General features: G+C 37.9%; 1 protein-coding gene across 1 annotated transcript in view; it reads left to right on the top strand.

The window, feature by feature from the left end:
* The window catches only part of HOMER1 (homer scaffold protein 1), an 89,589-nt gene that overhangs the window by 62,392 nt on the left and 12,837 nt on the right, over positions 1 to 14,360 (top strand). The window contains exon 6 of the mRNA XM_064735305.1: positions 2,684 to 2,840. Coding sequence (XP_064591375.1) covers positions 2,684 to 2,840 — 157 coding nt within the window. The remainder of the gene's footprint in view (positions 1 to 2,683; positions 2,841 to 14,360) is intronic.

Below are 14,360 nucleotides of genomic sequence, written 5' to 3' on the forward strand. Positions count from 1 at the left end.
TTCCTTTTTCTTTCTTTTTTTTTTTTTTTAATCTCAAGAAAGTATTTGAGGAACGAAAGTCAAAACTGCCAGGACTGGTTATAGGCTATTTTGATCAAATTATTATTTTGTGAAACAAAAAAATCCACACCCTTGGGACTGTGTTTCCCAGTATGATATCCACTAAGAAGAAAGGATAAATCTAAAGAGTTAGGAAGTCTTTGTATATTACCAAATACAGAACTAGACCAATTTAACTGAAGTGTTTCCATTTTGTGACACTGTAGCACAATCTGTAGAAGATACAGTAACAATTATTCGTAGCAAAAAACCCCCAGTATATGCTACATGCAAGTCAAACCTGTATTACAACAGAACGTTCCTGCCAACTCTGTGGGTCTCTTAGGGAAAAAGAGTACAGTTGAGAGATAATACTGATGCATTCCTATTGAGAATAGCCAATTGAAGAATAACCAGATCCAAAGAAACCTTACAGCTTTTTAACTAAGGTAACCGTAACAGTAATAGAAAATACATGCTTCATATTTCATACTGACATTTCATTATACAAGGAATAACTTAAAAGCTCCTGGCTATTTTTTTGGGAGACACTGTAGTAGGGGCACCAGGGAAAGGTGAAAGTGATACACACCACAAATCACCCTCACATTATTGCTCATCACTACCTGAGAGTCTGACTTCTGGGTTCTTCATGGATTAGTGGGTATCATTGTAGATATATGCATTAATAGATAAAAAAAATCTTTTCTGTTCTTTGGATAATGAATCAGACAGTTGTCAGCCTTTGCCTGAGATACAGCTGTGTTACATCAGTTTGTGTGCATATATCTTCTGAGGGCAAAGATGAGTAGTAAGGCACATTTCGTAAGAGAGTATCGGTCTCATGTGTAAACAATTTCCTAGAAGCTAGTAGTAGCCAACAGTCCTGCAGGACTGCTAAGTGGAACTCACTTGTATGAAACTACTGGATTGGCTGTTCTCAGATCAGAACATCAGGAGACGATTATGAATATACTAATAAACTAGACATTTTGAGCATTCTTTTAATACAGTTTGCTTATCTTCTGGGCTACTATAAGTGAAACTTTAATCTGATTAGAGGAACAGAAGAGTGAACATGGTAACAGAAATTCATGCTTATCTTGTTGAATATGTGTGTCTGTGTCCCCTGAGGAAATAGGATCATAACTATTTTAGTTTAGTCCTTTAAAATCTAAAATTTCCAGTGGTGAACTTGTAATTAGTTGTATCATTAAATGCTAGAGCATATTCCTCTTCTGGAGAAACTTGTATTCCTGTTCAAGGGGACAAAGTACTATTTGGAAGGAAATGCTATAACATGGAGGAATCAGATCTAATATATTAGTGAAACATGTGGTCTGAATAGTTAATGAATGTTCCCCACGGTCTGATTAAGTTTGAACACCTAGAGGAGCATTTATAGGAGTCAATGTTTTTGAAATATGCTTTGATGGGATGGAATTTGCATATGCAGGAAGTGGAAGAAAGAAACCAAGTGGACAAAATGATGGCAAACTATTTCATTATACGTGTGTACAAAGGTCAAATAAATCTGTAAACTTACATTCAAAATAGTAATTAACTTCATAATATTAAGAGATATATTTAAAATATGTAATTATATAATAATTCTTTGTAGGATATAATTTTGGTCAGAGTTATAGATTTTTGGTTTTTACTGATGCCTCTGATAGTGAGCTAATGAAACAAAATTAATTATTTTCTGCATGTACTGTCCATGTAGGTGTGCACCTCACATGTTGTTAGCATTATACAAGTACATGTTAATGAGCTATTTGCATATAATGCATATAATGCATTCACCTGATATGTCTGAGATACTTTTCCGTTGCATACTGAGTGTAAAGATATGGTCTGCAGATGATGGCAAACTAACTACTGTGAAAATTAAAACCCTATATTTGCCAAGAGAGCAACTAAATTGTAAGCAGGAATTTTCCTCTATAGACTGCTTCAGTAAACTTCAACATCAGCTTCCATTTTGAAGTAAAGCAGTGGTATATCCATCCTACTTGATCTCTACTCTCTTTGCTCATATTGCTGAGGAAAAAAATATTAACAGTATTATGAAATTCAAGATCTTTCAATTTTCAAGAACAAATTAAATATGGTGTTTAATAAAGTACATTTCAGAAATTGAAGGCTTACATTAGGACAACAAAGCTGCACTTCCAAAGCACGTGATTAACTCTCTTTAATCAAGTTGATAACAACACATTTAATAAAGTGTGGATTAAAAAAGCACTTCCATTCAATGTGCATATATTAAAAGAGTGACTAATCATATGAATATTCTCGAATTTCATGCTGTTGCTTTTGTGAAACTTATGTGGGTTTAATGATCTTTAACATTTTATTTATAAATGCACCCTGTTGAATGGGAAAAGTAGATTTTTTTTCCAATAATGATGTTACCTATACTTTCTTAATTTATAGTTTTGATAATTTGAGCAGTTGGATTCTTATTTAGTTGTTTTATTTGGTATATAATTATATACCAAACAGATATTGTTATTGTTCGTTATATAATTTTTTGTGTAATTCTTTTTTTCCTGGATATTAAAAGAAAATTTATAAGACATTTAAGAAGCATAAAGGAAGAGATTTGAGAGTTCTGACCATTCTCATTCTGTCTGTGCAGTTCGACAATCAGCAAGCATTGGGAGGCAGAACTGGCCACGCTCAAGGGTAATAATGCTAAGCTCACAGCAGCCCTGCTGGAGTCCACTGCCAACGTGAAACAATGGAAACAGCAACTTGCTGCATATCAGGAGGAAGCAGAGCGGCTTCATAAGCGGGTAAGTCAAAGCAAATGGCCAGGATCCTTGAGGTGGAAATGGTGACTGTATTCACGCATTTTCAAGTAAAAGAAGTTTACTGTTGCAGCTTAAGGTTTAATCTTCGAGACAGAAATTAGTGATTTTCTTAAAAGCATTTTCTCCATTTTTCTTGAAAGCATTTCCTCCAGTTGGAATTATTTGCTTTGTAGGAGTTCTTTTTCCGCAAAGGTTATTGTTGCAAGAAGTTATCAAGCCTTATGACTTATTTGGCAGCTTTAACTCTTTATTTGATGCCATCACATCTGTTTCATTACATTCTCAATAGCACTGAAGTCTAGTCCTTTCTGCATTTAAGCCCTCAGAAGCTTGACATTGAATTTTTAAGCTCAAGAAACCTTATTGTAATGCCCTCATATAACAAAGATGAAGAGCTTGCCCTCCATCTTGCACAGGAAGGACTCTGAACAACACAAAGACAAGGTCACTATATGCAAGTAGAGATCTGCACCTGTTTTCACACAGAAGGGTCTGGGTCCTGTTGCCTTCATTACAAATTTTGCAGAGATCATTTGGCAAACCAGAAGTTAGTTCACAATGGGGGAAGGAAGGACAATGTTTGAGCAAGGTTATATATAACATGCAAGGTTGAAGTCTAAGTTATGAAAACAAGTATTCAATATCTAATTTTGCTTCTCTTTTCACATATGACTCTCTGTATTGTATAGTCTATCAACGTTTATCCATATGAATTTGTCATAGCTAAGGGCATATTCCTCTCCAAAGTGAAGGCATGAGTAACCTGTGTGAAGAGGAGATGTCTTTGATGAAGCTTTATCACTTTCGTTAATAAAGGTTAGCTTAGAAAAAATCATGGAGGTGTACTTTACACTGGAGTGGTACTATTTACAAGGGCATGTATAGTACAAGGGGAAGTGGCTTCAAACTGAAAGGTGGTAGATTTAGATTAGACATTAGGAAAGTATTCTTTACTGTGAGCATTGTAAGGCACAGGAACAGATTCCTCTGAGAAGTTGTGAATGCCTGTCTCTGCAAGTGTCCTAGGCCAGGTTGGATGGGGCTTTGAACCACCTGGTCTAGTCGAAGGTGTCTCTGCCCATGGCAGGGGAGGTTGAAATGATGTAATCTTTGAGATCCATCCCAATCCAGGCCACTCTATGATTCTGTGACGCTTATTTAAGAAAAAATGAAAAAAACCCAAACTAAACCATTGTAATCTTATGCATGAAAACAAGTGTCATGATATGTTGAAAAAGAAGGGTGAATATTGCAGACCTCTCCATTTTGAATGCTGTAGTCACCTATAGAAAATAAGATATGGCAATTACAGCCAAGTCCTGCAAAATCCATCTTTCAGACCTATGCTGGACTTGTCTAACTGGAGGCTGTTCATGTAGTCCCAAGAGTAATCCTGTATTCATCCAGTGGGCTACTACTAACCTGTGTGAAAGACAAACAGGAAGACCCTGCAGTTTAAGAAGCTCAGGGAAATGGCAGGTTGTTGGGGATGTCTACACTTTGACTGACTTGCAGACAACACTCCTGAAGTCCCAGGCAAAGGATTTGATAGGAAAAACAACAACTTCCAACAGACTGTAACTCTGTGTGCCATAGCTGACTGGACAAAACACATGAAATGTAATTAAGACTGGTGATTTTTGCAAAGTGCTTTCAGTTCAAGAAATTGGTGGTTGCTAACAAAATTTTGCTTCAGAAGTGTTCCAGTCAAGCAGAAGCTTGTAATGTGTGTTTGTACAGAGGGAGACTGCCACTTTGTCATCTCATTTAAGCTTCTCATTTGGAAAAGTGGGAGTTGTAGCCTGTGCTCCAGGTTTGTGAATAGATGATAACAGTCACAGTTGATAAAATTATTTAAATTACAGACTTGTATTATAGTTACTACAGTGCAAATGTTCAGGTGAATTTGAACACTAGATAGGCTTTATAGTGAATAACTCATTGCTAAATGTGGACATAATAAGGTAACATTCTTCCTAAAAAAAATGTGTTGTCTCAGCTTTGTGTTGCAAAGCTGAGACAATAAAATCTTTACCTAAGAAAGAAAAGTAATGCACAACAACAGCAGCTGTGTTTGTCTTGGGAGACTCAACCAGACAAGACAGGCAAAGATCCCTTTATTTTTTTCTGTTACTCCCACTCTCCGTCAAGTCTTATTTAAAATCTCTTATTGAAAAATTAAATTAATGAAAATAAAATTAATGAATATAGGAGTTTTTGGCATTTAATTTTGCTTTTATTTGATACTCCATTTAACGTTATTAATCAAGTCTTTGAGGCTATATTCATTAGTAGCTGATGATTTTTCTTAACTTTTTCTGAGCAAATTTCCTGCAGTTATTTGTGTTTCTGAGGAAACACAAAATCCATAACAGGGTATTATCTACGCCATGCTCTTTTCATTGCTTACATGCCTTTATTAGGTGATTCTGTAACCTGTGACCTGAGGACTTGTTGATATTTCACAAAGAATATGGAAACACTCTGTTCCTAACTCTCTCTGGGAATGCCGGTTTATTACAATAGGGTAGTTCATTGGGAGTACTGCCCTCTGTTGGAATTGCTTCTAGAAATATATAGACTTGGCTAACCCAATGAATTAAGTTCTCTAAGCAAAAAATGTGTGTAGTGTTAAAAAATATTTCCATCTCCATCTGTTACCATACAGTGCAGTGCAATACAAAAACTCTTCTAAACTACATGCTGGAGACTGATCTTTCAAACTGAATTAGTGCCTCTCTTCAAAAGAAAAACGGCAAGTCAGATGCTTCTTTCTTATACAAATAAAAAATGTGCTGCTGAAATGGCAGATCTGGAGACTTTTGGTTACAGCTAATGTGGCAGCAAGCACTGTTCAGTCCCTGTCTTCTGCTGTCTTTCTGTGCAGTTTATCTGTTCTGTATAAGCATGTAGCTGCAGTTGATCCAAAAAATATTCCCCAAACTGTAATCAATCTCAACTGAGATAATGTATAAATTATATATCAAGTTTATATTACATCCTGCTGTAGAAGACAAGGGTAACCCATGTTCTTTTAATAAATCCCTTGGGGCAGATTAGAGTGAAACGACACTGAATAGTCATTGTCTGTAAACATGTGTGTATATATATGCACACAGTTTCTTTTAAAACAATTTAGTTGGAAAGACAAACAGCCAATTGTAGCCAGTTTAGTTCTTATTATCTGCAGAAAAATAGCAATGTAAAAGTATAAAAATAGCACTTACAAATGTGTAAGGAAAAGAAAGAGAAAAAAAGGGCAAATAAGGAAAGATTTATAGTCAACCCCCCTTGCTGGCTCCAGAAATGAGACTTCGTATAATTTTGATGTGTGTTGTCTGAATTGAAGATATTGGTCCATCGGGGGTGAGGAAAGTCAACAAAACTCAAAAGATTTAATGAGTTTTATATGCTCAGGTTCACTGTTATTACAGCTGGCCTATTGTGCCAGTGCAGTTTAGCTCAATGGCCATCAGCAGAGATGAGCTTCCTTCAGGCTCATGTGAATGTCCCTGACACTGCCCAGGCAGCCCTCTGCACTTGGGTGGGTACTTTGCACATCAGGATATTGCCCCCTGAATGTTTGAGACTTTAGCATTCCGGTCTCTCTTCCAGTAGTACTTGTGGATGCATTCTTCTCCCCAGCCATCCCCTAGAATGGTTGGACAATAGCACCCCCTTCATCTTAGGTTCCAGTCACAATCCAAATTCCAGTTAGTAGGTGTATTTGGCGAGGGGTGGGCTTTGGTGGCCATAGATGAACAGCTGCTTCTTTGCAGTTTGCTATAGTCGGCAAAAAGCCCCCAGTGATTTTGCCAGTTCTGACCCATTAACAATTTCAATCCCCCACAAGTCAAATATAGTCCTCCTTTTTTCTAGTAATTCTTGTAGAGACAAAAGCATGGAGAGTAAGAGTTCCACTCTTAAGGAAACTGTCTAAGGTTGCTTCTCTTTCTTTGATTTTGGTTGCACTTTTAAAATAATTCCACTTTTCTTTTTTGGCCATCTCTGAGTTTTACTCATTTATCAGTTCAGTTTTTTGTGTTAACCTACATTTGTTTGCTTTCCCTGAGGCCTTTCTCTTCCTTCTTCCATTTGTTCTCTGCCTTAATAATGCCTAGAGCTGAGATAAAGCATAATACAGATTCAGTGTGGCTGAGTGAAACATTCTCAATAAATTAAAGTGTTGTGCTTTCTCCTGATACATTCTAGGCTTAATTGAGAAACACTGTATTTGATATTTTATCAGACAGTTTATTTTTCAAACGTTTGCTAAATGGGTATTTGGATTTTTACCTCTCACATACAAAGAGATAATTCTAGGAAAATGTGATGCCCAGTCACAAGCTTAACTTGGAGCTCTCAGCCTTCTCTAATCTGCTCAGAAACAACAAAAAATTTCCCTTAAATGGGGCTGGTGAGCACTCCTACACACCTTGCATAGCTTTTTGACATCAAAAGGGATTCATGAGTTTAGAATAGCTCAGTAACAGAAAGAAAAATCCTGAAGTAAGCTGCTTCAGACAAATAGAATAGCATGGGCCCTAACATTAATCCTGCTACCACAAAGAGGAAAGGATTGAATGATGATATAAATTATGGAAAGTAACCCACAGTTCTGTCTTTGTCATGTTAAAAAAGAAAATGATTAATTTTTTTCATGCACGCTATCTGCTAAGTAAATCATCCTATGACACTGGGCAATAGCACAAAGTAATAACACCAGTGCATAATAATAGGAGCTGCAGTCCTTGACGATCATTCATCTTCAGGAAAAGAAGCCTAAGATAAAAAGAGATGAAGGGAAGTGATCAAGCTCCTGGGTAGTCATGAAAGAACAGAGAGGTAAACTCTTGAATTCTAGCTTGTTATTTTTCAAAAATTTCCCATAAGATAAAAATTAGGCTATTGTGTTCTTTCATTCAATGAATGAAATAAATTTGAGATATCTTATGTAGTTATTAAAATCACCTGACAAATAATGGACCGTGATTTTCCTACTGTTAAAACAATTTTTAAAATGGATATTAAAAAATGGTCTGAGCATACCAAAATAAAAACATGGTCATTTTATTGGACTGTTTCCATGTCACTTAAAGAGAACAACAGTCTGTAAAAGGATTGTGAAAGTTCAAAAGAAATATGGAGTGCTGTATAAACCATCTGTTCAGAAAATCTTTGCAGACCCTTTAGAAGTCACCTCCACATTTCCATCAGCTACATTGATACTTGAATAGCCAAAACTAACTTTTGAACGTGCAATTGCAATGTGATGAATTTATCTGCTGGGTTGGAGCCCATGCCATGGACTTCATATTTGCTGACAAGTCTTGTTAGCAGCCCTGTGACGACTGTAGAAAACTGTTTGGTTTTATATGCCCAAGGAAGAACTTTATCTAAGAGTGGAAATATGAAGGAACTTGACAGAAAACATACTAACAAGAAATTTATGAATGGAGTTCTGATCAAAAAAATTTCTGGTAATTCACCTTCTTCATTTGATGTCTGTCTCTTGTCATTCTCCCTTCAAGACTGTGTCCCTCATACTGAACAATTCAAATTTAGCTTTGAATAAATTTTGATTGATTAAGAAAAAAAAGTTAACCAAGTATAATCTTCTCCTTAAGATACTGTAATTATCATGTGGTTAGATAGCAGCTTTGTACTTCTTGTTTACAATGAAAATAGTTGACCACGTTTTTACATGGCACTAGGGATAGCAATGGAAAAAAATACAAGCATTTTATTTCACACAATATGTTGGAAATTTTTTCTCAGATCTACATTTTAGTCCCTAGAATATCCATTTCAGCCATCATAAGTGCTTTATTATTTTTGAAATGGTATGTGTTGTCAGCCTTAGGCTATCAGAGCATTTCTTAGAAGAAGAATTGTGAAACCCAGCACATATTTTAATCTCTCTTTGTGTCAATGATTCCTAATACAGACAATCCACCTAGCATTTATGAAGATTCAACCCTTGGTTGATAATTACACTTTACAAGAACGATGATCACTTTTCAGACAGAGCAGCTGTATAAGGTTACATTCCTTGAATCAAAATGTGAATTTGCCTTTTTTTTTTTTTTTTTTTTGAGAAGTTTTGCATTTAGGACCCAAGACTGTTTTGCTAGGGTTTTTTTTTTCTTTTCCTGGGAATTCACTTTCTCTGAATGTGTCATATACAAGATAATAATTTGGAAAAAAAAACCCAACAAACCAACAACTAAGCTACTCTGACTCTGGCTAATACAATAATTTTTCACAGAAGTGCTCTCTCATCACCATCTTCTTATTTCTAGAAAATCCTAAGAAAAGTGTTATCTACAAGTTATAAAACACATGCTTTGTGGAGGCATGCGACAAGATGTTTACATAGTTAAAATTTGCAGAATTAAATACATTCTATAATTCCAAAGCTCTGCAGGAGAATAAGAAAATGACTGGATTTAGATCCTCAGGATGTACGGTGTTTGCATTGCATGTGTTTCATGAACTGGAACAAGTGACTGGAAAAAGTATCTGCTAATTAGATTGTAGGGAAAGGGAGGTGCTTTGAATTTAGTATTACCTTATCAATTGCAAATAATAATGCATGGCTGATGGTCAAATCATCAATCATCAATTCTGGTAAACTTGTTATGTTTTCGAAGATTTTTACTAGAGTTTCATTGTTTTCTTCACAAAAATTAAGCAGATGATAGGTTATTCCTATTTCATCTATTGTGGAAAACATTTTGGTATTTCCATGGCTTAAGGCATCAACTGCTTAAAGACAGAAATGTGTCCTTTTTCAGCAAAATCTTCTGTTTTCTCTGTTGAAAAAAGTAATAAATTGCTGGTAGCGCACAACACTTGCCCCCAGGTTATTGCTTTATCTATGGGTAAATCTTGGAAAACTACAGTAATTAATTTCCTGTCAGAAGTGATTTATATGAATAATACCACTGTGTGATTTTTGTTCCTTCAGAACCACCCTTAAAAATAAATTTTTCTTGTTTTCTGCATTTTCACATTTCTTAACACCAAAAATCTTCCCAGAATTTTTTATTCTTAAAAGCTACGCTGGAATAATTATTATTAGCTTGTTGCATGCTGTTGTGCTTCATAGTACTGTCTACCCTTAAGAACTGAGACTTTTTCTCTGCATAAATTATGTGAGACTTTTTGCAGTTAACCACAGTTTTGCTGACCCATGAGATAGCATTTCTCTTCTCCTCATGGAAAGCAAAGGGCTCTTTTTTCATTTGTGGGAAGTTCATCTTCAATTATTGATGGAACAATACTGTCACAGTCATAGTTACAATCCTTTTAGGGATGTAACTTAATCAGTTAAAAATAGGTAATTAATACTTCAGTTCAGTCTAGCATGAGCAGTCTGTGTGACTTCAGAGCCCTCTATGTGTTCTGCACTGTAGCTTGGGCTAGCAAATCTTGGATATTGCACCTACAGTAAATAAAAGGGAGAAAAATACAATATAGAAACAGCAAGTTAGTTGTGTCAGGTAGAGAAAAAAGGCGACAACCACCCTGAATATATGATGCTAATATGGGTTAAAAAGTTTTTGAATGGCCCGGCTCAGAGACTGGTGTGAGTGGAGTTACATCCAGCTGGTGTTCAGCCACCAGTGCTGTTCCCTAGGGCTCAGTACTGGGGCCAGTCCTGTTTAACATCTTCACCAGTGATCTCATGGAGGGCACCCTCAATTATTTCACAGGTGACACCAAGCTGGGTGGGAGTGCTGATCTGCTGGAGGGCAGGAAGGCTCTGCAGAGGGATCTGGGCAGGCTGCATCATGGCTGAGGCCAAAGGCCCAGTGCTGGGTCCTGCCCTTGGATCACAACAGCCCCAGGCAGTGCCACAGGCTGGGGCAGAGTGGCTGGAAAGGAGCTGGGAGTGCTGGTGACAGCAGCTGAACATGAACCAGGCTGTGCCCAGGGGGCCAAGAAGGCCAATGGCATCCTGGCCTGGATCAGCAATGCTGTGGCCAGCAGGGCCAGGGCAGGGATTGTTCCCCTGTGCTGGGCCCTGCTGAGGCCACACCTGGAATCCTGATCCCCTCAGGTCAGGAAGGTCATTTTGGTGCTGGAATGAGTCCAGAGAAAGGCAGTGGAATTGGTGAAGGGTCTGGAGCACAAGTCCTGTGAGGAGCAACTGAGGAAGCTGTGGGTGTTTAGCCTGGAGAAAAGGAGACTCAGAGGGGACCTAATCATTCTCTACAACTGCCTGAAAGGAGGCTGTAGGTGGGGGTTGGTCTCTTCACCCGAGTAAGAAGCAAGAGGACCAGAGGAAATGGCCTTGAGTTGTGCCAGTTTAGCTAGTAGGAAAAAATTCTTCACAGAAAGGGCTGTCAAACATTGGAACAGGATGTCCAGGGAAGTGGTGTAGTCACTATCCTTGGAGGTATTTGAGAGACATGTAAATGTGGTACTTGGAGATGTGGCTTAGTGGTAGAGTTGGCTGTGCTGGGTTAACTTTTGGACTCAATGATCTTAAGGGTCTTCTCCAACCTGAATTATTCTACAGTTGTGCGACAAATTCTGTGTTCTAGATGGATTCTGTGTCTAATGTGTCTTGATTTGCCTTTCTGTAGAAGTTGGAATAATTTCTGTATGTAGGTGAGAAGGAATTGCATGATCTGTTGGTACTGAACTGTACAATTAATCTCAAGAAAGTGGTTTGAAAAAATTAATCCAGCTGGAGCAAACACAGCACAGAATCATTTACTCAAAAATTGCTTGGGGCAGGTCACCACTCAAAATATTTGTGCCATTCCACCTCTTTTCTTCTGTCTAACTGAAGTCTTCACTTGCAAAGTAACTTTCTGTGGTCAGGATTTTCTTGAGAGTCTTTTCAGTTTTCTGGAGCTTTAGGCAGTCACTGTCTGAAGTTCGCACCAAGGCTGTTACTCCTTGTTGTGTTATGTGTCTGAAGCCTCACTCCTCCAGTCTTCCCAGCAGCCCAGTGTGCTTGCCCTCTGCTGCAATGAAAACCTCTTCCTGGAATCCTCCTGCATTTATTGGTTGTTGAACCTAGACTAAAATGTCCAGAAAATTCTACAATGGCCACTGCTGGGAGGGTCTAGGGTCTACCAGAAGAAGTTGCCTTGCTGTCCTACTTCAGCTGACATATTCAACACTGAAGTAGGCAGTTGAGTATAACACCATCCACATGCTAGAAGAGTTTCCACATTAAATAGTCACTAAAAAGCCTTTTCAGAATATTTTCTTTACATGTAATCCTTACCTGGATAATAAATGCAAAATAAAAAAAGAGAGGCTAAGAACACTAACTTTTTTCTTTTTCAGTCTCAAATACAAAGCCAGAGTTATTGACGTTTTCAGATATGCAAGTCAGTGCAGTCTTATGGTAGCACAATAGCAGGACTTTGTTTAGCCAGTTACTGTTCAAAGATTGTTCTTTCAGACTGAATTCTGTACTCAAAATGAGGTGTAATCACGGGTACATTTCTTGATACTGCTGTGAAAGGGTTTGAAGGATTGATTGAGCTTTGCTTTTAAACCTGAAACACTGAATGAGGAGTGTCCCTGATAATAGCCTTTGGGAGGGTCAGGCTAAAGCACTTTAACTTCCTTTTATGCCCCCTTCTGTGCATAATGCATTAACAGTTACTTGTAATGATTTTTGGACCACTGATCATGAGAAAATTAAGTGCAATTTGAGACAAAAACCAGGACAAGTATATGCTATGCAGATTTTTGCCTAGAGCTTTATCTTTTGTTACTTCTGTTTTCAATTGCATATTCTTTATATAACATCATTTTCCAGCCCATCTTACTATACAGATCTTTTGAAAGGGTCACAGTATGTTTTTCGTCTTTATAGGCACATTCAAGAAGATAAAAACCTGAAAATATTTGACATCTTTTCAGATCTCTGTAGAAATGAGCCTTTAAATAAGACTGATTAAAGTAACCTAGCTTTTTAATTGAGTTTGTTCTTTTTCTTCCCAACTTATTTTTCAGTCAACACTAAACAAAACAGTTGAACATTATTTTCTTGCATAATCAGTAAGAGATGGATGTTTGCCCAGAGAAAAGCTTGGCTAGAGTAAGACATCACAGCCCTTTTAGTGCTGGCACTTAATTGTCCTTCTGAGAGCAGTTGCTTCTGTTGGCAAGAAGGTTTGTGGGAGCATGGCCTGCTCTGCTTAAGAATAATCATCTGTGTTTACTTAAGCAATTTCAATAAGTGTGTTGAGTTAACGTGGACCAGAGTGTACTTGGGAGTGCTCACATGAGCTGTGCACCTGGCAGGGCTGCTGCAGGAGATGTGTTTAACCAGCAATAATAGATGCAAGTTAGAACATAACATTTCATCTAACACTTCGATTCATCATCCCTTGGATTCCCAGCTTGCACCAGTACATACATCCTCCCTATGTGTACCAGCCAAGAGGAAACCATATGGAGAACAGGGGGAGTCCAGGTGCTGCCTTAGTCACAGGATGAGAGACCTCTGCAGGCATGCTTCAAGGCATGAGGTTCTGGGACAGAGGTAGTTTGGGGACTGGGCTTACTTTCATCTCTCCTGATGAGGTTTTGTGTAAGTGAGCATCCTGTGCTAGTGCTTGCTGAGGGCCAGTGGGTCTTGTGAGTGCAACAGCTTTTGAAGAGAGATTGTCTTCTTGGAAGTTACTATTCAACATTTCAGCAGGAAAGCTTGGAAATGTTTGAAACGTTAAACATCAGAAGAGCTGAAGGTGAAAGGGGTGAATGAGTTTGACAGTTCCAGCAAAACTTAAGAAGGAGCTCGAGCTCTTCATAAACCTGCAATGTCAGAACTGTCGCAGTTCTGCTTGAATAGTGGAGGATTCTTGACTGGGCAAAACCCTGAGCAGGCAAATGTGACCTCAAAATTTGCCCTGTTTTGACCGGGAGGCCTTGACCAGATGTCCACCAGTCCCTTTCCAGTCTAAATTGCTCTGTGCCTTTCTGATTCTTGCTCCCTGTAGATGCTTGGTCAGACACTGTGCAGACACAAGTTTGTCCTCATTGATGTGTTCCAGTTCTTGTTTGTGTAGTTGCAGTGGTGAACACTGTAACAGTATTATAAGAATCTAAATACAGATAGATGTGTGCAATTGAGAAAGTCATGTAAGACTTCAGTTGTAATGCTCAGTGGCATGTAATAAAATGAAGCAAATAAGGGGGTTTTTAAAATTTTTTTTGGTCTTGTCATGAGCACTGATATTCCTTTTGGGACAATACTAGCAAGTAAGAAAGTTCTTTGGGATGGACAGGGCATGCTGCCTTACCAAGCTATATCCTACTCCCTCATTCCCTTTACCCCCTGCCAAGAATTTGTTCCAATCTCGGTTCTCTCCATTACAAACCTCATGTGCAGAAATAGTTTTTTTAACCAATAGTTTTCCAGCAGAAGAGCCTAGATTCACCATGGCTATGCAGAGGAGAGGTTTGTGGTCTGTGATTCAGACAGGAGAAGTTGTTTTAATTTCCTTGTGTTTCATCTTGACTTCC

This window comes from Zonotrichia leucophrys, chromosome Z (assembly GCF_028769735.1).
Source record: "Zonotrichia leucophrys gambelii isolate GWCS_2022_RI chromosome Z, RI_Zleu_2.0, whole genome shotgun sequence".
NCBI lineage: Eukaryota > Metazoa > Chordata > Aves > Passeriformes > Passerellidae > Zonotrichia > Zonotrichia leucophrys.